General features: G+C 35.7%; 1 protein-coding gene across 4 annotated transcripts in view; it reads left to right on the forward strand.

The window, feature by feature from the left end:
• The window catches only part of MTMR1 (myotubularin related protein 1), a 39,644-nt gene that overhangs the window by 12,374 nt on the left and 3,273 nt on the right, over window positions 1-23,997 (forward strand). For all 4 annotated transcript variants that reach the window (XM_067304195.1, XM_067304198.1, XM_067304197.1 and 1 more), the window contains 8 exons: window positions 111-194; window positions 883-1,032; window positions 1,775-1,963; window positions 2,462-2,647; window positions 5,380-5,586; window positions 6,972-7,064; window positions 11,993-12,106; window positions 13,534-13,710. In XM_067304195.1, the coding sequence (XP_067160296.1) occupies window positions 111-194; window positions 883-1,032; window positions 1,775-1,963; window positions 2,462-2,647; window positions 5,380-5,586; window positions 6,972-7,064; window positions 11,993-12,106; window positions 13,534-13,710 (1,200 nt within the window). The remainder of the gene's footprint in view (window positions 1-110; window positions 195-882; window positions 1,033-1,774; window positions 1,964-2,461; window positions 2,648-5,379; window positions 5,587-6,971; window positions 7,065-11,992; window positions 12,107-13,533; window positions 13,711-23,997) is intronic.

Raw genomic sequence — 23,997 nt, forward strand, 5'->3', positions numbered from 1 at the left:
AGAGTTTTTAAAATGTTTCATTTGAAATTTTATAAGGTTCCCTGTTTTGAAGCTTATCGTGCTTACAACCTACTAAATAGTAATTTATGCCTTTGCACTGTTGTTTTTAGCCACTTTTTGCATTCAGCTATAAAGAGAAATTTGCTGTAAATGGCTGGAAAGTGTATGATCCAATGGCAGAATATAAGAGGCAGGTAAGCTGCACAAGTACTTGGTGTATTATTTTTCTTCCCCCGTGTTCCTTCCACACAAAGCCATTTAAACAAGAAAAAGTTTTTAAAGAAAACTCAAAATTTTCAGTGCTGGCTATATATAGAGACTTGCCCCAAATTCATGTTTAGATAATGAAATGTAAGTGGCCTGACTTTGAGAGTGCTGAACACTCAGAAGCCCTGCTACAATTGACAGAGATAATGGGTACTCAGTACTAGAGCAGATGTGTCTCTCTTAACATGCATTCTCAAGTCCACATTTTCCAAGTGCACTTTTTGAAAATATAGGCCCTTTATTGAAATCTATTTTTGAATAAGCACCATTAAACAGAAGAGTAACCTTAGTTTGTCATTGTAAATCTACAGTCTTCTGGTTGCAAAAATAGTAGTTTTATTTCACTATATAATCACTTTTTAACTTAAGTGTATGACCTATTCAAATGGTTATTTCACATAATAATTTTAAAGATAATCAGTAAAAACCTCTTTCAGTATTTTGGTTTATGATACAATATGAAGGCGTAAAGCTAGTAACTTATGTAAAAGAAAAACGTGGGCTTACTTAAAAAAAAAAAAAAAAAAGTATGCAGCATATCAACGTTTTCATTGCCAAACCCAGATATGTAAAGATCTAACCTGAAAAACATGAAAATGTTTTGCTTTCATACAGGGCTTGCCCAATGAGAGTTGGAAAATATCCAAAATTAACAGCACCTATGAGCTTTGTGATACATATCCTGCTATTCTTGTTGTGCCAACCAGTGTAAAGGATGATGACCTCTCAAAAGTGGCAGCATTTAGAGCAAAAGGAAGAGTTCCAGTAAGTGAAACTTTCACAAAGAGACATAAAGGCTTATGTATTTGTAGCTTATACAAATTAACAGAGTTCTTTTAGGTTTTCGTAAGGACAGTGAGCCCAGTTCTTTCCTAAAAAGGGAGCAAAGAAAGAAGAATTAGATTTGTTGGGTTTAGAACTGAAGCAGGCTACTCAAATGAGAGTCTAATTGCCTGGTTTTTGTGCTGCGTAATAGATTTCTGTTTGGAGTTAACACTTCTAGGCCACGATGGTATCTAATGCTAATTCACAAATTAACTTGTATTCTGAGTTACGGAATGGAATGTGTTACAGCCTTAATAGGTTTCCTGAGACTAGATAAATTAACAGGTTTAAATATGCTAGATGGTGAAAGTATTTGTGCTGTAGGACAATATAGAATTAGGTAGGTGTGTAAGTCCATAGACTTCCATATGGAAGCAGGTTTTCTTCCTCCATTGTGCTTTTTTTTTTTTTTCCTAATTAATGATATGCAATCGCAGACTTAGTTTTTATCAGAAATAAAAGCAAAGTTGTTTAGAATTACTTTGTATTTCAAGCTGATCAGATTTAGGATCAGCAATGCTAGTGTGCTGACAATATAATCTTTCATCAGCTTATCCCGAAGTTTGCATTTGCTGATTTGCCAGGAAATTATGCCATGTAGGCAATGTGATTATCTAATTGCACTATGGCCTGCTGCCTTTACATAGGTATCATAAGCTAAAATTTTTTTCTTTAATTCCAGGTATTATCCTGGATTCATCCTGAGAGCCAAGCAACAATAACACGATGCAGTCAACCATTGGTAGGCCCAAATGATAAGCATTGTAAAGAAGATGAAAAATATTTGCAGACAATAATGGATGCCAATGCTCAGTCACATAAACTTATCATCTTTGATGCCAGACAGAATAGCGTCGCAGATACAAACAAGGTAGGTTGTTTTAATAACTAGTATTAATGGCTGTATCTTTGTTACAAGGCTGAAGATTGCACAAGAGACGAGGATAAAGAGAACTTGATGTAAAAAGAGATAATGAAAGGTCTCTAAAAAGAATGTGGAAAGGAAGGTGAGTTGGTCCCAACGTTTTGAAAAGACTGCCAGGAGTTCAAGGCAACATGAAGGTATACCTGAGAAATGATGCACTAATCCCCATAGAAGGCTACCAAATTGTGACCAAATGTATCAGTAGCAAAAAGGGGAAATTTGGGGGATGTGTTATTAAATGCAGCCTATTAAAATTAGGATTTATTTCATCTATAAAAAGCCTAGTACTTTTTGGAAAAGCAAGTGCTAAGAATATTTTTTATTTGTGCTAAAATAATACTTTCTCTCCAAAAATCCAAAAACCTGACCAAAATAACTTTTTCGAATTTATACTGAAGTGTAATGTACATGTTCCTTTCTTTGTTTTTACCTTTTGAATGGCAGGCAAAAGGTGGAGGATATGAAAGTGAAAGTGCCTACCCAAATGCAGAGCTGGTCTTTCTGGAAATACATAATATACATGTAATGAGAGAATCGCTGCGTAAACTTAAAGAAATAGTTTATCCTACTATTGATGAGACTCGATGGTTATCAAATGTGGACTCCACACACTGGTTGGAATATATAAGAGTAAGACACTTTTGATGTGAAAAACCGATTGTTTTTTTAAACATGTTTTTTATTTGAATTTCTGAAAATACTACTAAAATTGTGTCTAGATTTAACTATGTCTTTGATCAACATAATCTTGTAAAAAAGCTTAATTTTAAAATGGCCACTTAGCATTTTAAATAAGGTATATATCCATTCTATAATAACTTTTTTGTATTTCAGCTTATGTGTACTGAGTTAAGTAATGAGTTAATTCCTGATAGTACAGTATCATATTTAGTGTTGGACAACACTTTATTCTCCTGAGAGAGAATACTTGTGAGCAGTCCAGGGTTATCCCTGCTTTTTGGAAAACTGCCCTGAGAACTTCAGATTATATTTGAACAACTGCCAAAGACCTCAGTTTAAATTCTGCAATCTTTCTCATCCTTCCCTCCTTCAAGGCAATGTTAGTGTTCATGTGTTGGACGCCTACATTTTCATGGGCTGTTTATAGTATGTGCTTTACTGGGTTATAATCTGCTCTATTATTTAACATAATCTTAAAATAAATCACTATCATATTCAGTTTTACAGTCTGTTTCATTAACCTCTGAAATGCTTTTAGAATAGATTATTTCAGTATCACATTCACTCCTCTGTTTATGATGAATATGGATGAAGAGGAATATGTTTTATTAGCAATTGGCTCAAATGTCACTCATGCAAAACATGTTTTGGATTGCTCATTAGTTTTACTCTTCTATTAACTGGTGCTTGCTAACTTCTGCAGAAGAACCAGTAGAGGGAGCAAACACTTAAATTAAGAATTAAGCAAATATAATGATGTTTTGGTAAGAGTTTAACTTGTTTTCTTAAAGTTGGAATATTCTAAAACAGCTTTGGGAATTTGAATATCTAGAAACCACTTCTTATCAGTCTGGCTTTAAATACAGTGGTCTGTTTGTAAAAGTGGAGTTGTTGGGCCCAATATCCTCCTTTCCCTGCCGTTGACTTCAGTGGGGCTTCTCAGCTTAGAATAATATCAGAAGTGGACCTTTATATCACTGTTTCACAGATGAAATTAGCATTAGATATGGGAGTATCCTGGGAGGCACCAGTAACATTCTGAGTGTACGAAGACAGCAATACAACATGAGTAGAGTCACCTGCTACTTTTTGCACACCAGGATGTTTCCTCATGTCCTCTTAAGTTATCCTCTAAGTCTTTTCAGAGGAGAACTTCTGCTATTAATTATTTTGAAACCGATGAGCATTTTCTAAATGAATCAAAAGCCAGTTATTTATTAGTAGCTCTAATTAAAATACTGTAGTGGTTAGTATGTGTTGAAATATCTGTAAAGAATAATATTATTTTGTGGAAGAAGCTGTTCATTTTTTAGAGACTTTTGTCCAGAGTAGAATATAATGCCTCACTCCATAGACGTTTACTGAACAATAGTAAGTCAGTTTTCCTTCTCCCATTCTCTGCTTATTGCCATCCTGTCCTTGTATTTTCTGCAGTACTCCTCCACAGGCATCGGTATTTAGGATAATATAAAGTGAGCTACTGTATACCTGTATATTATATAGATTATTTTTCTGCTTCTGCTGAAGACCTTTTAATACTTGCACTTTTCTAGTGCAGCAGAGCTTTGTCTGTAACTGAATTGGCAATTAACTAGTTCAGATCACAAGTTCTGTTCTCTCATACAAGCTTTTATATTGTTTCTCAGTATTTCCATCCTGGCATCCTTCAGTTTTACCATTAAATATACAATCAATGAAATTTGTGTCTAAAACATGAATGGTCTTTTAAGACTGGGCTTGTGCACAGTTGCTCCAGTGGCTACAGGCTTTTCTGCTTTCAAGAAGATGTTTTTACATGCCAGGAAAGGGGAAAATGCAAGTATTTTACAAGATTTCATTTTCTGATGCTGCAATGCAAAGATAGGAATCTTTTCTGCTGTACTATTCCAACTGCTTTTCATGTATTTCTCAGTGCCATGGCAGGCCATGTTATGGAGACAGTTCTTTACAGGAGAGAGATTATTCAAGCTTAAAAATCTAAAGAACATCTTGAGAGAACAAGACTGAGAGTTTTGGGGGGAGAAGAATAACAAGTTCACACAAGTGGTCTCAGTCCTGTGCTCTCTCTATCCCTATGCTCCCCAGCATGCTTCTGAACCCAGGTCATTAATGGGCTGCTCATGAGATGAGTACTGTGTGTACTTCATGCACTAACAAATCAGCACAGACTCCCAGCCAGCAGTTGCTGTTTTTGTTTGGGTTGTGTTTTGATTTTGATTAGCCGGATGGTTTGTCCCTTTCTCTAATCTCAGTAGAACTGAAAGCTGAGGAAGAAAGAGTGATTGTTTGCTATGAGAATGAATTTTGAAAACATTGAACTTGTTCTTCAGCCTTCTGAATAAGTTATAGTATTTGTTTCTGTTTTCATAATGATACAGGCTTTCAGATATAATTTAGAGAAGGGGTTCCCAGCTTCTCTTCCTAGGTTCCACTAATAATGGAGAATGGGTAAGGACTGTCTCCTGGACAACAGATCACACATCATTTAGGAACTGTTTTTTGTATATCTATTAGTATGTGTATCACCATTTGGAAATCTGTAATGTAAAGCAGTGGTGTCAAGATAATTATATATTTAATCTGAAAACTTGAAATATAGTAACCAAAGTTTATAAAACTCTAACTTTTTTTGTAGAGTTTTGATTGGTATTTAATATGCTTGATTATTTTTGTTTATTTAGATGCTTCTTGCTGGAGCAGTAAGAATTGCTGATAAAATTGAATCTGGTAAAACATCTGTGGTGGTACATTGCAGTGACGGTTGGGATAGAACTGCCCAGCTCACTGCTCTAGCTATGCTTATGCTGGACAGCTATTACAGAACTATCAAGGGATTTGAAATTCTTGTAGAGAAAGAATGGATAAGTTTTGGACACCGATTTGCAATGGTAAGCTGAAAGAATTAATCTGCAGTTTGTGACTTTCAAGGCTTTTTATTTTGAATAGCATATTTTCTCATCAGATTTTGCATTTCAGTTAGTATTTGTAATGTTCTTTCAATGGTGTGAGTATGTCAGATCACAGGTAAAGGAGAATTGTTAGCTGTTCTTTTTTGACAGGAAACCTGTGTGAGGAATGAATGACAAGTATGACTAGTATAAAGTATGTAAGAATGAAGCAGTTTAAATCAAATACTAAAAAAAAAAAGATCTGACTTTTTAATGAGGAAAAGGAGTTGTGGCACATTCCATCATCTTTAACAATCCTATGAATAGGAAAACAATTGAGCTGTCCAATAGATAAAATCACTGGAGCCCTTACTCTGCTTCGAGGTCACAGTGTTTATTTAAACCATGGCCTAGTGGGGAGTTAGGACATAAATTACTATGATACTTTGTGGGCTCTGACCCTAAGGTGGTTTAGGTGAAATGACATGTTGTTATGGCTGGTGGATGTGGAAGAATCATTGTTCCAGTACGATCTTAGTAAATACCTTCCAGTTTTGCCTGTTGGCAGAAATAAACAGCTGTGCACTGAAAGGTGGGGAACAGGGGGCTAGGTAGCAGTTCTTCAGAGAAGTATCTGAATGTTCACAAGCTCTGTCAGTAATGTCATCCATGGCAATTAAAGGACAACAAAGCAGTCTTTGAATAGGAACTATGTCTTCTCTGTGTCTGCAGTGGCTGGGATGAAAAGCTGTGTGTCTAAATAATGAAAACAGAAATTTAAGATAGACACAAAGGAAAAATTTTCCAATGGTAACAATAGAAAAGTAGTAGATTAAGTTGCTAATTATTCTTAAAGCTACTCAGTGATGGAGATTCTACCACCTCCCCAAACAATTGTCTGTCAGAAATGACAGAAGTTTCCTCATGATGTCCTCTCGAGATTCCTTCCAGTCAGCATTTTTCTCTGCTTCTATAATATGCCCAATTCACATCATTTCCTTCCTGATGGATGCGAGAATGTGCTAATGAAATGATGAATGATATAATCTATTCCAAAATATGATTTTATCTGGAATTTTTAAATTAACATGCATTTGAAGGTTCAGTGGGCCATTTACATGGGGGGAAAAAACAAACAAACAGTTGTTCAGACCAATGGGGACAACTTTGTTGACTGAGTGCCTTTCCAGCCCTGCCCAACAGCAAAGGCATATCCATAAATTAATATAGGGATGCGTTTTTAGCTGGAAAAATACAGGTTAGCATTATGGAAGAATGCTTGTCGTGCTCATGTTTGGGAACACATAGAGTTACTGAGCTTTAAAGTGTTGGGATGGTACTGTAAATACACTAGACTGAAATGAAAAATTTGTTCTGACTTTCAGCGAGTAGGACATGGAGATGATGACCATGCTGATGCAGATAGGTCTCCCATTTTCCTTCAGTTCATTGACTGCGTTTGGCAAATGACAAAGCAGGTAAGATTCCAAAGAGTATATTCCTATGAGGTCTCAGTCTTTATCCTGGAAATGTAATTCATGAAGGAGAACACATTTCCTCTCGGAGCAGTAGCATGTTTGGATGAAGCTGCTTGCGCTGTGGCTGCACAGTGCGTGTGCTATAGGGAAACTTTTGCTCAAAGTGAAGTACAAGGAGCTAGAGTAGAAGTATTAACTGGAGTCTAAAACGCCAAGAATTCTTTGTGTTTAAAATAGGCTTTCAAAGGATTCTCTGATTAAATGAGGATTATTGATAAGATAAATGATTTGCATTGCCTTTTCACTGATGGTGTAAGTGTTCCTATGGATTTATATTGTGCTTCAGAGACAGCAAAAATCCAGGCTGATTGTGAACTGAGGGTCCTTCTCTGTGTGTCTCAAATATGAAATCTAAGTTGATGCTGGCACTGTGCATGTGTACAGGAGGGTGTTTCTAATAAACCAACCTATTCTCAGATAGTTTTCTCATTTCCACTGCTGCTTTTACCTCTGAATCAGGGAGCTCTTTGCAATTGGTGGTATTTAAGGTGTCAAAATATTAAAATTCTCAAAATTTTCACTGCTGTTTTAAATTATAGATATGTTTTAATCTTAATTTTCTTCTTACTTGTACCTCCATGAGCATGAACTTAAATATTTTAATGTGCTTTTATATTGCTGTTCTTTAATGGGGTTGCTGAAATAACAAATGAAGGCTTTATTTCCAAGTAATTTAGAAGTGCTTGACTCTTTCTTTCTTTCTTTCTTTCTTTCTTTCTTTCTTTCTTTCTTTCTTTCTTTCTTTCTTTCTGTCCTTTTTTTTTTTTTTTCTTCTTCTTCACCCCTTGAAGCCTAATATAGATCTGTGCTATTATGGTAAAACCTGTTATACAAAAGTCTGTCTAGTATTTGATTTGAGGAAAGGTAAAGGTTTAGAATCTCTCATGATGCTAGATCCTCAGTCTTCTTGTTCTGAACGTGATGCTTATAAGCTTACTTGCATTGTAGTTTCCAAAACTTACGTTTCAAACAATCATCTTCTGTGTTTTATGAAAGCTCCCCGTTATAATGCTGGACCATTGTCCAGAGTCCCTTGAAAATTTCCTCCTTCTGTGTATCTATATTTCAGCATTAATGTGCTGTTGAATATGGCGGGAGAAAATAAATGAAAAATGCTGTCCCTATCTCAGAGGAATGCTAATAACAGCAAAGAGAAGCAGTTCTAAGCACCTGGTAGGAACAAAAGTTCTCTGGGGAGATCCTTAATTGAGAGTAGTCTCTTCTATTTTTGTGATCTCCCTTGCTACCTCCTATTTCTTCCTATAAAGACTTGAGTTCCCTGTAGTGTTTTTTTTGTTGTTGTTGTTGTTGTTTTTAAGGGGGTGGGGGGAATTATGGAACATTTTGCCAGTACCCCATCTGTTCAAAACCTGGATTCAGAAACTGTTCTGAAATTCATGAACAGCAGTGGCATTGAAAAATCATTAATGTTCCAGCAGGAAAAATTGAAACATCATTCTTGGAGAGTTCTTGCCCACTTATTTTTCTTTTTTAGCTGACTTCAACACCTAGAGAATATATGTGAAGACTGTGATAACCTTGACATGGGCTTGGGAAGACCAGGATTCTAGTTTACCCCTATGTAAAACAATGCTCATAAAACAGTGCTTGTTTTGTGCTTTAGAATCTACGGTAAAAATATATGAAAAGGGGGGGGAGGGCTAAAAGCAAGCAAATATTCTTTTTCATATTCTGAGAATTACATTCTTGAAACATTCAACTTAATATAGTGAGAGAATCTTCAACTTCCCACTAAGATACAAATTTCTGGATGGCTTCAGACAATGAAATTTCATCCTTGACAACTGTATATTTTCTTGTGCTTTTTCCAGTCTTGATGACACACAAAATACAGTAATAGGGAACTTGAGAGAAGTATATAGATAGCAGATTTTAATAAAAAAAAATATGGAGAAGTGATTTCCCCTCTCTGTTTATAAATTCGGATGATTTTGAATAGCGGGGCTCAAATTAGAAAGCTCACAAATGATCTGAAGTATTTCAAGGAGATGAAATACTGATGCACCATTAAAAATGAAACGAATCTGTAAAATTTGCTTGTAGTATTATAGTTCAAGTAATATCTTCCTACCTTTCTTATACAGTACCTACATATGAGTAAGGTATGTTTAAAATTGGTAGAAATTTGCATCCTGTTTTTTACCAGATATCATCTGTTGCCAGAAATGCATTGTTCATTAGTTTCGATAAAGTGCTCTGTTAAAGTATCTAGTGTTCAGTGAAGTTAATTCAGTCCAATTCCACAATCATAAGAATTATTTAGCAGGTGTTTCAACTTTAAATATTACTGTAGTGCAGAATGAGTTTATTAATCATAAAATTCAAAAAGCACAGCTTTGAATCAGATGCAGCTTGGCATTGTCAAAGAAACAAGAGAATTCTTCTGGTAAATACCTCCTTTACCAAAAAAAACCCCCCAAATCCAGTAGCATCAGGTGAGAAATTTTAATGACCCATGTGTTCTCTCGCAATTAGTGGATTTGACAGAAAGGAAATTTTCATTTGGGGAATTTTTCCACCTGAATCTTCAAACAGACGCTAATGGGCTTGGAACTACAGAGGAAAGAATTTTTAGGTCAGTGATTTTTTTCAGCAGCAGTAATAGAAGCTTTACAGTCTTGATACAAGAGTTGTACTGTTGGAGCTGATGTATCCAAAGATGGGGTTTCAATAACGTGCTATCACTTATTAATAAATTAGAGTGTAACCACTGATGTATGGAAGTTTGAGTATGCTTCACTGGATTGGAATAACTGCTGTGTTGGTCTCCATCTGATTAGTATGGACCCATCACAGTGCAGAACCCTAATGTGACAAGGCTCATTAAGTGTTTTCAGTTAGAGAGTCCCTTTAGGAGAGGCTTTGTCTTCAAAGTTATTTCCAAATATCACTTTGGACCTTTGCAAATTATTTTTGTTCTCTGTGTCTGATTGCTCCAATGAGTTGGAAGAAGGAGACTGAGGTCTGAGACCCACTGGATTTTCTCCTGTCTTACTTTGGCAGACCTGCTTATCAGATTTGGTTTATAGATATATATTTTAAATCATAGCTGTGGTGTTAACATGGATGTATTGTAATTGAGTTTTAGCCTGATTTACTTTAGGAAAAGTAAGTGCTGTTAGTGGTAACTTCTGAACATAACTGAAAAAGAGAATTTGATCTTAAGTTCCTATGTGTTTTATGAAAACAAGTAGCTGGATAAAGAAACACAAATTGGTGATTTGAGAGAAAAGCCCCAGTGTGAGCTCACCATACTGTTGGACACTGCATAATCCACAGGGGAGTCACAAGAAGGAAGGCTTCATCTGTTCTGTGAGCAGTGATACTGATGATTTCCATATTAAAATTTTTCAGCTGAAAGTTGCTGTGAATATCTTAGCTTTAGAAACCTTGGAAGGAGGATGTTTTTGCGATGTTTAATTTCAATCAATCTTCTAATAAAAGAACAATTCTTAAAATGTAGATCCTTCTGGTTTTAATAAAAGCACAACCACTGTGCTATTTAACTCCTTACTTCAACACGAATAAACATTTGCCCTTCATAAATCATAGATGACATTGAAAAGGACTTTCTGGATCCACTAGTTCATCCCAAGTCCCAATGGCTGGTTTATTCCTCCTAACTGTACTTATGTGGGGGCGTTTTTTGTTTCTTCTTTTTTTCTTTTTTAATTTAACGTAGCCCTTGAGTCACTCAGAGCCAGGGTGTCATGGATAACAGAACCCAGTCTGCTGCTTTCTTCATACCTGAAATATAGACTTGAGATTTCTGTATATAGGAGGAAATTGTTCATTATGAATTTGTAACACCTATTTTTAGCCTTCTGCAAAGATTTACTCCTTCAGTTAGGAACAAACAAAGTTTATTTCATTTGTCCTGAAAAATCACTCTCTTAAAACATTTGCCTTCAAGGTAGTAAGAGAAATGTTACTTTTAAAATTTTCCTTTAATCTTCTTAAATTGTTTTTTCTCTGGCATGTTTTTATTCCATCTCTGTGTTTGAGACTGTTGTCATATTGAGTGCAGTTATTTTGCACTGTCAAGTTATCATATGTAGTCCTATCATAAAATTTGATGAAAGAAGGATCTTTCCCATCTGAATAGGTAGCAGCCCATGCAGTTTATATTTATTTCTTCTTTTATGATTTTTGAAGCACTGCATATTAAGATACATCTTGAAAGTTTTGTGTTTTCAAACTTTCTGCAGTTTTTCTAAAATGTATCAGGTAACCTCTACTTATGAGTAAAATACCTAATGGTGATCAGTGGATTAACAATTTTTTCATTTCAGATATATAGGATTTACATTCTAATATAGAAAGAAGAGGGATTAGAGGACATAGCTGATGGTAAACTGAAGGGTGAAATGGAGAAAAATAACCTTATTTGGATAGAAAGAGGAAGAAACATTTTAAATATGTTAAGCACACTGTATGTGCAGTAGTCTTTATTATGCAATTTATTACACATTAGAATAGGAAACAAAGCTCTTATATATATGTATGTATGTATGTATATTTCCTCCCACACCAAATGGTTTGTTGTTCTGTAACAAAACAAATAAAACATATGTTAAGGCCAGTGTTCTTGTTGAGTTAGAACATTGCTTTGTGTAATGTGTGTAACTTTGTGTAAAGTTTCACTTTAGCTAATGATTCCATGCCTGTATTTTAATATACTTATGTAATGAATATAAGGTTTGTATCTGGGGAATATTATAAAAAAAATATATGGGTGAAATGTATTAATGCAGTGGGAATTACTTCAATTGCTGAGTTTTCCTGAAAATAGTCACTAAAGAAAAAAAGAAATCATTTGAATAACTTTATCAAATTTCTTATTTCAGTTTCCTGCAGCCTTTGAATTCAATGAATTATTTTTGATCACCATTCTGGATCACCTTTATAGTTGTCTCTTTGGGACTTTCTTACGCAACTGTGAAAAAGAGAGAGTGAAAGAGGTAAATAACTATTGCAATTCATATTTTTAATTTGTTGTTTTTATATGAAAGTGCTTAGAATACAAGACCAAAGAACTTTTAATCTGCTTTTTGGACACATTTGTCACATAGACTTAAAAAACAGCCTGGACGTGAAATTATTACGGTATGAGAAATATGTACCGGTTACCCCATTATGAAATGAGGTACTGCTCATTTTTCTTTAATTATTGTGTACAGGATTTTTTTTAAGTTCTATAAAATCCTATTTCAGATATTTCTAGCCAACGTACAGACTTTAAATAAGCGTTATCAAGTAATGTTACTTTTGCTGTTCCCAGAGAAACTCCCATGGATGACTTTGCAGGTCACTTTAGGACATAATTTGATGGAACTTATGGTTGAAGACTGAGGGGAAATTTAAAATATGTAAATGAATGAAGTTAGGACTCTGAAATACTTTGCGTTTGGAAAAAGTGTTTAAAAAAAAAAAAGTTATTTGTTAATACTCCAAGTGTACTTTTACTTACTTCTGGCTTTATTTTTTTTAATACTTCCTATGTGCGTTAAAGCAAGTAACTATTCCTTGATAGATCTATCTAGCTTTGCTATTTTTCTGGTTTATGTCCCCGCTTCTGTAAGCGAAAATTGCATGTGTGTACCACAAGATGGAGCTGAGTAACACATTCTCAGTAAATGCATGGTTTCCAGATAGCTTTCTTTCATAAATGAATAGTCAGATGCAATTCTCAAAGAAATGCAATTTAGGACACAGCGGTAGTACAAACACATGCTTTACAACACTGGAGGAGCGTAAAATTGCAAAATGAATCTGATTTAAGTTCAGATTTTGAACTTTGATCCAACCATGTTTTATGGTGATTAGATTTTATATAATGTAAGTTTCACAAGTACAAATAAAGCTAAAACCAGCATTTTAAAGTATAATACCTATACATGTATAGGAGTGAATAGTGTGGGTGGGAGAACAGAATAATTATTTTCCACGGATGCTGTGTTGGATCTTCCAAACTACATGTTCTCTTATTCTCTCATATTCTGATTTTCTTTTCATATTCTGATTTTCTTTTCAAAGCTAATTTAATTTCAAATCTTTTTGATTTGGTCAGTGCATAACCATAGATTTCAGTGGCTGTAGACATTGCTGTTAAGTTATGAGTAGTACAGCCTTCTTTTGTTCATCAAGACCTTGTCTCTGAAAATATGCTTGAATCTCCTTTCTCGGTTAGCTTTGAGAGGGAAGAAAAGTTAAAAGTTTTGCTAAAGTTTTAAGGCTGTTTAATGACCAGCTATTGGAAATGTTTTCAGAGGGCTTGCCATTTTTTAGTAGATAAGGTAATCTTCATAGAGGAATTTACATGATTATTGTCCTCCTGTTTTAAGATTTTGCAGTCCTTATACTTAAATGTTTTCTTTTACTTAATCAGGAGGTAAGCACAAAGACTGTATCGCTGTGGTCCTATATAAACAGTCAATTAGATGAATTTACAAATCCTTTCTACGTAAATTATGAAAACCACGTCCTGTATCCTGTAGCCAGCCTGAACCATTTGGAACTATGGGTGAACTACTATGTCAGATGGAACCCAAGAATGCGGCCTCAGGTATGAGCTTTCACTTGACTTCTATGTTTTAGGGTAAAGTGCACAGATCAAATAAAATTAATATTTTCCCTAACGTTGAATGCAGTATTTCGTTTGGAAAGTACTCATATCTGTTGTAAGTATTTCAGCAGATGGGGAGGGAAGTGATTTTCTAAAACAAGGCATGGGATATGGTAAAACTTGGTAAAATGATGTTTTCATTAAATTCACCAGTGGAAGAGGAGAGTTACAATATCACTTTATTGGGTTATGAAAGGTGACAGATTAACAGTCTTTGTTATTAGAAGAATATTTTTATAACCCAAGCAGAGGTAATTATCGGTTTTTCTATATTGCCTTAACCCTCTTGTATGGTATAGCTTTGTTCATTAAGTTTTTGCCATTTGCCAGCAATGATGTAAAGTATAACAGCAGTTTTTAAAGGAACTGGACTACTTACCAACTCATTTTATAGACTCTCTTCATTTCTTGTCTTATAGATACTTGTTTTCAGCTGACCTTTTTGTTTTCAAGCTGGCATGCTAGAGATTAAACACTCCTTATACATGTTCCTTGATTCATCCAGTATTTGTTCTTATAAGTAATGCTTGCTATTCAGATAAATCTCTAAATCTCATCATGCAAGTATTCCATATGCTTTCATGCTTAGAAGTCGGAAGAAAGAATATTCAGTTTGTGTCACAACCGTAATATATCTGAGGGTGCTGCACAGTCTCTTTATTAAGTTAACATTCCAAGGTATCCCCAAGCGTATTATGATAAATTACCTGTATTAAGTGACTGCTTGAAAGCTGCTTTCATCTTCTAGCAGTTAGAAAGGGACGTGAGTTTCAAATTATTAGACACCCACGAGTCAGAGGCTGTTGTAAAAGATGGTATTCTTAGGTAAGTTTCAGGGGCAGTACACGTAGAAATCCATGCGTCTGAGAAATCCATTTTAAGGTACTGGAAGAGTCTGGATTGCTTGCTTTCTTGCTGGGATATTTCCTTTAGACTTCTTTCTGTTTTCTTGTTGTTCTCTTTTGGTTGATGCTGCTAGATGTTTATAACGTGTGTAAACTTGAAATAAGGTGTATTTTAACTTTTGTGATTTTAAAGTAAAATTGTCAGCTGCTTTTTAGCAAATCTCACCTTCCCTTAGCCTGTTTTCTGAACAACATTCCGTATATATTTTAGTTTAATTGACATGCAGCAATGTCAGTTTATTATTTGTATTTATTTGGGATCTATAGGCCTTGAAAGTAAGCAGGCTTATTGTGCTAGATGCTCTGTAAACATACATGAAAACCAGACCCTGTCCAAAAGAGATTGAGGGGTGGGAAGAAATGACATCATGAGAAAATATCATAACTCTCATATAGTTAGTGGCAAGCTGTGCTCACTGCCTCTCTGTCCCTTCTTTTGGAGAGTGCTCTGTATGTACTCTAACATGTGTGAGTCACTGAGCTTCATTAGTTTTTAAGAACAGGTCCCTCAAAACAGCAAACCCATGTAATTATTGTAATTTCTAGACCTAAAACTGTTAGTAAAAGGTAATGAAATCTGATGATCCTGATAATTGCCCTCACTCTACTACCACCTTCTTGAAGAACTAATATAGCTCTTTAGACTTCTCAGTTCTCCTGCATCAATTTAACTTTGGCTCATGAACATGCATCATGCCTTTTCTTTTGTTTCTGGCCTGAATTTTATGTCATGACAAATATTTTGAAGTTTCATATTTACTTGGATAAATTTGTTGAGGAAATTATAGTTGTTGATTGTAGAATTGTGTTCTTCAATCTAATTGTGAAACCTCAAACTCATGCAGATAAGTAAATAACAGTTTATGTAATCACAATTTGCAAAGATTACATTCTTCTGTTTTTCCACTGTCTAGTTTCAAACCCTATTAGCCCATTCAGTAACATTCAGATCCACTCAGTAACAGCAAAAAGACCATCACCATTGGGACACTCAGCAGGCCTTCACTTGTCTTCAGATGAAAAGATTTCTTAAACAATCAGTGGAGATGGTTTAAAAAAGGTGGGTGGGGAGGACACATCTCTGCCTACTGATAAAAGGAGCTTTTGTTGAATAACTTTTAATGTGTTTCTTTTGTTTTTCAACTGGAGTAACAGAAAATGAAATATTTAACATTAATAAAGAGATCTCCAAGGAATAGCAGTTCAAGTCAACTTCATGCTGTTTTATCAGCTACAAAAAATTTGTTCAGGAAACTGGAAAACGTTTGTAGTTTTTCAGCAGCTCACCGAAAAGGAGAAATGATTAATACGTGAATTTAAGGAAAGATAAAGGAAAAGCCTTTTAATATAACCAGAATGGATGTTTGATACCCTTTCCCGACCAACTTTATGTTATGGGAGAGGAAACTCATAAAAGCAGAAGTGCAGTGTTTGATTTCAGGCAATATTTTAGGTTTTGTATTTTTAGCTTTATTAGGGAGTGAGGTTTGAATTTTTAAGTGGGTTGAGAGAAGTTAATCATCCTACTTTATTCACTTTTCTATTGGAATTGGGCATACATCACCTTTATTTTTCTCTTTGAAAATTGCTGTCTGAATACTAACTGGATATAAGTATTTATTTTTGCTTTGTTTTACTCTAATTATCTTAGTCTCATTAGACAGTAACAGTACAGTAAGGTCTGATCATATTCATCAGTGTACTAGGACATATAGAATTTAGAGTCTTTCTTATGCTCTGTAAAGACAAGTTTGCTTATAATGATATATATTTACATTTATCAAAGTTTTGGAGAAGGCTGAATTGTGCATTTGATGGTGTTTTTATGCATCAAGATTCCCATTTAAGGGTGATGACTGTATTGCAGTAGATCCTGTTGAATTAGGTGACACACAACCCCTTGCCAGAGGGTGCAAAGCTCAAGTGTCTGAGAAGTGTACTATGTGGACAATTCTAGCTTAGATGGGGACATCTCTTGTGGATTCCCTTCTTGCTGAATTGTGCTTCAACAAGGTCATTTTAATTCTTCAGTGAAATAAAATGTTCCTTGTTTTCAGTTTGGAGGTGTTACATCATTATTGACTTCTTGTCCCAAGCAAACTAGATAGATTTTAGTCCTATCCTATTTGAATTTATTGACTGAGAAGAGATTTTTCAGGTTTGTCCTTTCCTTGGGTTGGACTTGTGGAAGACAAGCTCTTTCATTCAGATACTCTCTGCTCTGTGGCTACCTGCTACTGAATTTACAAATGACTTTACTAGCCTGGAACAGATAAGATAATATAATGCTTTCAATTTTTTTCAGTTGAGATCATATATTTCTCTTTCCTTTCTTATGTAATCATTCAAACCTCTTCTTTGCACTGGTCTGAGAAGTTCTGGCTGCCAGATGTCTGTTACCTGCTTGGGCTCTTTTGGAAGGTGGCTAGAATACAACAAATGATGTTCCTGAATACAACTTCTGCAGGAGCAGTATTTCTGAAATGGAGCGCTCTATCAGTCATGTATGCAGAACACGAGTGAAGGGTCTGGTCCTTTCAGTTCAAGCAGTGTCTGGATACGTGAGAGTGAAAGAAAGAATTTTAGAAAGTATTTTAGTCATGAAATTTGCATAGTATCTCATTGTCCATTGGGATATCTTTTGTTGTTTTTATGCCTTCTGAAAAGGATGTTTTAACCTTTGGAGTGGAGGGCTTTAATTTCATTTTGTTTTAATTTTTCTGTCCCTGATAAGTTTTTCTTCAAGTTGTTCTCCTGGAAATTTGCCCACTACTAGAGAGAATATCATAGGAGCCCTTATGTATTTCATGAGACAAGGAGTTTTACAATTTTTTTTTCTTTTTTGGTAGAGTTTTATCCAGAATGCAAGAGTAACACTGTTTATAACACAGAAATTCAGTTCAGATAGTGGAATGGGATTGTCTGCTACAGGCAGTCTTCAGAGCTTCCATGAGCAGCCAGGGAAAGTCTGTTCATAGGTTAACTGCTGGCTTAAAAAAGCAGTAGGAATAAATAGCTAGCTGTTCAGTATACACAGAAATGATCTGGAAATGGTTTTAAAAGGTTACAATGATTACTGCTTTTTTCTTTTAAGCTGAGCGTGTAGAATTGCAGAAGGATATGATGTACTGAATAGTTGAGTGATAAAAAGTCAGCTGAACTTCAGTGTCAACAAAATGCAAAGTATTGCATTTTTAAAAGACCGAATAAGATGGAAAAGTAACTGAGAATAAACCAGAACACATAATTACTGATATGCTTTATTCTGCACATAACAGACTATGACTTACTGCCTGATCCATGGGGCGTCTGTAATACGGTTATACCCGCCTTCAGTCAAGTTGTCCTGTATTTCCCTCTCTGAGCATGTTGGCATTGTTTGTAATATTTTCAGTTAATACATTGATTTAATATTGTTGTGTGGCGGGACAAAGGCTCTTGAAATTTTGGGCACTATGTGGCCATGAGCCATGGTCTTGAGGTCTCTCTTCCCCCCCCCCCACCCCGATATATGAGATGTCTAAATACTGGTCTAAATGGACTGTAGACTTTAACAATTAATGGCATTAGCTTATAATGCATGTGGAGTTTCCTGATCCTGTAAATCTGTACTGTTGTTTGCAAAATCTGTGTTCCAATTCCCATACAGCAGGATTCGTAATTCCTATTTACCAGTCATTGCTTTTCCAGAGAGCCCTTGGGATTTTGGTTGGTGTCCAAGGAGCATACCTCTAAATAAGTGAAGAAGTATTGATGCTTATTGAAAATTGCTGTTTTCATAATTTAAGATTGACTTCTTCTATACTGTTAACTCTGTTTTAGAAGCAACTATGTCAGACTTCCAGCTTTTTATAAAGAGGAATAAAAAGCTCAAGTGAAAGATACTGTTGTCTTTGCAATGCAAAGAGTAGATTTTAAAAAAATTGACAGTCTTTAAGTCAATCAATGAATTTAAAATAATCATTTTTCTCTGCAGCCTTTCTTCTCTGTTGCTAAAACAGGTAAAGTATACCCATTGAACAAGATGAAATGCACTCCCTGTTGAACAATTTTCATGTCAATGAATGTCCTTGAGCTAGTACAGTACACAGTAGATATTCATCCAGTTAAGAACTGGCGGTACTGTGAGTAGCTATTACAATTTCTTTTATATTTATCCTTGTGCTGATATCACAACACACACAGTGCGTATCCTTGTGTTGATATTACAATTTATATGGATAAATTTTATTATCCAAAAGCACTTCAGGATCCTGAAGGATTACTTGGGTAGGAAAACCTGGAAATCAATATTGAAAGTGAACGCTAGTAAATCTTCGAAGAGGAAGGTTTGAATCTTTTAGGAAGTTGAGTTGTCTTATGTCCCGATAGTGTTTTTTTTTTTTTTTTTAATATATGTGCTATAGTATGTATGTTGTATAGTATAACTGTAGTTTGTGTGTGTGTGTAAAAAGAGAAACAAAAAAAAAACCCACACAAAACCTTTCTCTTTCTCCAAGTCTTCACCCCCCAGGAATAATTTATTATAACTGTGAAGTGGCTTCTGATAGTTACAGTGTATTCAGGACACTAAGGTCTGCTTTTGCATGTGGATAATTCAATTAAAAAATGGTTTCATATCAGTGGTATTTTAATCAATAAAAAATGTTTCTTTAGTAGTGTTCTATGTATTTTTCAGCTCATCATAGCCAGTAGGTGCCTCATATCTTAAATGTAGGAGAAGTAAGTATCTGCTTTTGAATGCAACAGACAGTAAAGCTAGCTAACCTGGAAAATAAAAAAACATCCATTTTTAACTGATTAATATTGTAATATAATATATATTGTAGGGAACCTACAATTGGTTCTCTCTGAATGAAGACTCTTTACTTGTCTCAATCATTTTGGCATTGTCTTGCTGGATGTTTTAGGGTTTTTTTTTCTGTTTCTTGATTTTTCCAAATACTACAAGTACTGCAACAGTGGGAGAATTATATCCACTCTTACAGGGGAAAGAGATTGCTCATGCATGAGGACTTTGACAGAGAGAAGCAAGCAAGGGCAACTGGCAATTTTGTAGATAGGGAAGGGAGAAAAAACAGTAGCAGGGAAGAAATACAAGAGTTAGAAGGTAGATACGAGTTAACAGATTGTGTGGGGGGGATCACGTCCTAAGCTTATGAATGGCTCAATGCAGAAAAGCTGGACTGGGCGCTTGAGGAATGTTGGGGGGGAGGGGGGGATGTGAATTCCTGGAAAACTAGGAAACTCTAAATACTTGGCCAAATATAATCTTCCTAATAAGGTTCATTTGTTACCAAAAAAAAAGATTCAGTAAGATAACCTAGTGAGAAAGAGATAATGGAATAAAAATAGGAATTTGAGTGGGAAAGGGCTACAAAACTTGGTGGGAGCTTAAAATACCAAAAACTTGCTAGAGTCAGGGAAAACTGGAATAAGTCTATAAGGTGTATTACTAAGCAATAGCAGTAAGGCTATTGCTTGGGACAGATGAAAGGAGTGGGCACGCACAGTCTGCGTAGGTGGCTGGAAAAGGTTAAATATCAGTTGGGGAGGGGAGCAACAATCTCATGGTGAAGAGCACTGTTCTTAGTTCCTGAGTCAATATTACAGTAGCAATTAAAAGGGGGGAAAAAAAACACACACCCAAAAATCTTCTCAAAGTGTTGGAGCTAAATTCTTCACCAGCTTTTAGAGTCAGCATTCTGGTTAATGCCTGGAGCAGTGTCAGACTTTCCAAGGATCCAGGCCCTTATCTTTCCTTATCCAGGCCCTGCTACTTAGCGCTGCTAGCAAACTCCCCAGTAAATCCCTGTTTGGATTGTGTTTCTAGCTATATTAGGTGTAATGGTCAGCTTTGTTTTAGATTTATCAACTTCTAATATATTTTTAGTAAGTTTTATGTTATTAGAGAAATCTGTTTTTATATCTTATAAATAGTCAAATGAAAGATTTTTTTATCAGGTTGACCCATCAAATCTGTTGAAATATATTAACCTTTATCTTTCCTCAGATTAGGAAAGCTAATTGTGAAACTCTTAGCATAGATAGAACCCTAACAAAAAAATTAAATGCACCTTTTGGTTAGTTTTCATCTGTGTGGTCCCCTCTTGTGTACCAGAAGTAGCTGTTTTTTTTCTCCTAGAGTACAAACCAGAAATGAGTGGAAACTGGCTGTAGTGGTGCAGTGTTGCCTAGCAGCAGGCCTAAGGTGCTGCGCTGGGAAGCCGGTGGTACAAGGAGAGGACGCATGCTCCTCTCACCGTCCTGCCTCCGGGCAGCGGAGTAGAGCAGCAAAGGTGGCTTGAATGTGACTGGCTCGTGGGTCCAGCATCGTCTTCTGAGCTTCTCCCTAATTTGAAAGGCAGGATGACAGAGCAGAAAACAGTACATCTGCTGTTAGACTCCAACAAATTCATCTCAGTCAAATCAATTATATGATTTCCTAACAAGACTGTAATAAAATTTGCCATAGAGATACTATTTGTGCTGTGTAAGTATACACTTCTAGTGTTAAGGTGATAACCAGATCTTTTAATAAATGATCTTTTCCAGACTTCGTTTTCCTTATAGAATGTACCATTCTTTCAGTTCATTTTATCCTAAACAGGGGCAAAGTAAAGGAGAATTTAGTTTACAGCAAGCCATTACAAGTGGTATTGTGAAGATTTTTGGACCCATTCTGAAGAAGGCTTTATTTGAGGGAGGAATCGCACCCTGAAGTGTAATGGTGTGAAGTGATGAAATTGTGGACAATTACCTGTAAGAATTTGCACAGGATGGTATGAGAAACACTGGGTCTTCAGGAAATGCAGATGTGAAGTAAGGGTTTCTAATTTTCATCATTTTTGTGACAGATTTCATTTAAAGATGCTTCATCCTCTTAATCTTCCTGCTCCCCTCCAAGATAGTGGGAAGTGCATAATTCTAGTTTTAGTTGTTCTCTTAACTGTTTCATTTCAAAAAATTACATGCGACTTGAGATTGAGGATTTATTCTGCTTTTTTCCCCCCTTTTCCCTCTAGCACCATTATTTATCTTTTCATTCTTTCATGTTTGAATTTGCTGGCTTTCTCAGGAAAGGGAAATTACAGTGGAAGGACTTAAGATATATGGGGAAAAGTGCAGCTCCTTGTGCCATGCTGCTTTTTTTTGTAAGAACTTATATTTTTACATCTTTCAGTTTTCTATATCAGCTTTGTCTTATACCACGAGTATATAATTCTTCTGTCACTAATAAACAGAGATGTTGTTAGCTGTTCAAAAATATTCTAAAAGTGCTAAAGATTTCTCTAGATTGAATTTGACATGTTATTTCAGGACAGTAAAGAATGTACCTGAAGTTTAGTGTGTGAAATCTGTTTTTGCAATTTCATTGTTTTATACCATTGTTTATCCACACGATACTCTGTGTGCACGTGATGCTATGTTAAATGCCAAACAACAAAGGATCTTTTCCTTTGAAAAACTTAACCATAGAAAATCATTCATGTTTACACTACCATATAAAATGACATGATGATATTTATGTAGAACTGTTTTGCAGTGTTTACATCTAGCACAGACTTTTAAAAGATGACCGTTTTCTTCCATTATATAAAAAAGCCTGTGTTGTCTTGCTTACACCTTTGCCAAACTTTAGGGATTTGTATTGAGTCACCAAGTGCGTGTGTCTGAATTGCTTTTGTAAAGCTTCGTCCAAAAAGTCTCAGATGCTTATGGGAGTTAGACTAAGATAAGTGTTTTCCCATATCAAAATATTGATACTGTTGATTTCTTTTTGTTGGGGAGGTTGTTTTTCTTTCATATTCCATCTCTGGGGCAGACTTGAAATTTTAGCGAGAGAGGTCACCTTTCAGAAATGTGCCTGTTCATATCCTGGAAGAAATTCATCCATTTTGGAGGGCTGAGATTGGAACAACCTCAGTGAATTCTCAAGGAATGAGAGTAAATGGGATTAGAAAGGGAGGGTGGGATCTGATAAGGAGTCCGAGAGAGCTGTGACCTAGGAATAGGAACTAGGAGTGAATAATGCTCCAAGTGTTGGAGGTCTTTGGTTTCAGTTCAGCCCTTGGAATATAATCTGAGAAAATAATTCCTTTAAGTTTCATACAGAGTGTAATAATAGCATAACTGAAGTTGCAAAGTTAAGCACTAGAAAATTAGGAAATGATAGAAATCAGTTTGTCTCTTGATATGGTTGCTATATATTATTAAATCCCAATAATGCATTATTTTCTGCAGAGCCCATCTTACTCATTTTATGAGGTGGCTTTTTTGGGGGTGGTCTAGGTTGAGTCTTGAAGAATGCTGTTGTCTGTAGAATCTAAACCTCATTTCGTGCCAAATTTGGAAGCAGTAGGTTGCAGGGAGCAAGGCTGCAGAAAAAAGAAGGATTGTCCTGCGGGTGGGAGAGCAGAATGCTGCTCTAGAGAAATGGACTTTCTCCGTGCCTTTGCCACAAGATTCCTCTATTATAAGGCAGGTCACACTGTGTGTGCTCCTTGTTTAGCTGTATCCTGCTTGATACCCAGGAGGCTGAACTGCAGAATTCTTAAGCGCTCTCTTAAAACGGTTTGAGATCCAAGGTGTCCAAAATTAGGAGGTGCTTTCTTCAGTTCCCTGTCAAAGTGGAGTCTTAGTGCTTCTGTACCGCATTAGGGTGCTGCAGAAATAAATGTGTTTCTTGACGTAAGGTGAAAGTATAGAACATCCATTAGGAAACTTTTTTTTTGTTTTATTTTAATTTATAAAATAAATGTTATTTATTTTTCAACCTTAATGTTTTGTGTGACAGGAATATGCACCCCCTTTGTAAATGTCGTTATTGTTGCTTAGATAATTTATTTTAAGGTGATTCTGTTCTTTGAGACAGAAGCATTGGGAGAACAGCACTTTCATGAAAATTTTGAACATGCGGTTTCCTGAATTTGGTTCTGGGGGGATGCAGGAGTGCAGCCACTCTCTTCCTTCTTTAAGCACTATACACAGCATGCTGGTTCTGCAGCATCTTTTATGCAGTAGTGAATTCCCCCAAAGCCAGTTGTATGATGCTGCTTTTCACGAGTGTTTGAGTAGCGTGCAGTGGAACACACTGGATAATATATTGTTGCAAGGTGTCTAAGAGAAATTGGCCTGTTATGCTGAATGATGATTAAGCTGTTCAGAAATCAGGTGTACAAATCTCCTGTGACCCAAGGCTTGCGTGACTAATGATACCAATGGCTAAATCATTCTGTTATAGACCTTAGTGTTCCAGGAAAATGTCTTCATAAATAAGAGCTCTGCAGTGGCAGTGTAGGAGGAGGGGATCTTTACTTGC

The sequence above is a fragment of the Apteryx mantelli genome, chromosome 13 (assembly GCF_036417845.1).
Source record: "Apteryx mantelli isolate bAptMan1 chromosome 13, bAptMan1.hap1, whole genome shotgun sequence".
In the NCBI taxonomy this organism is placed as follows: domain Eukaryota; kingdom Metazoa; phylum Chordata; class Aves; order Apterygiformes; family Apterygidae; genus Apteryx; species Apteryx mantelli.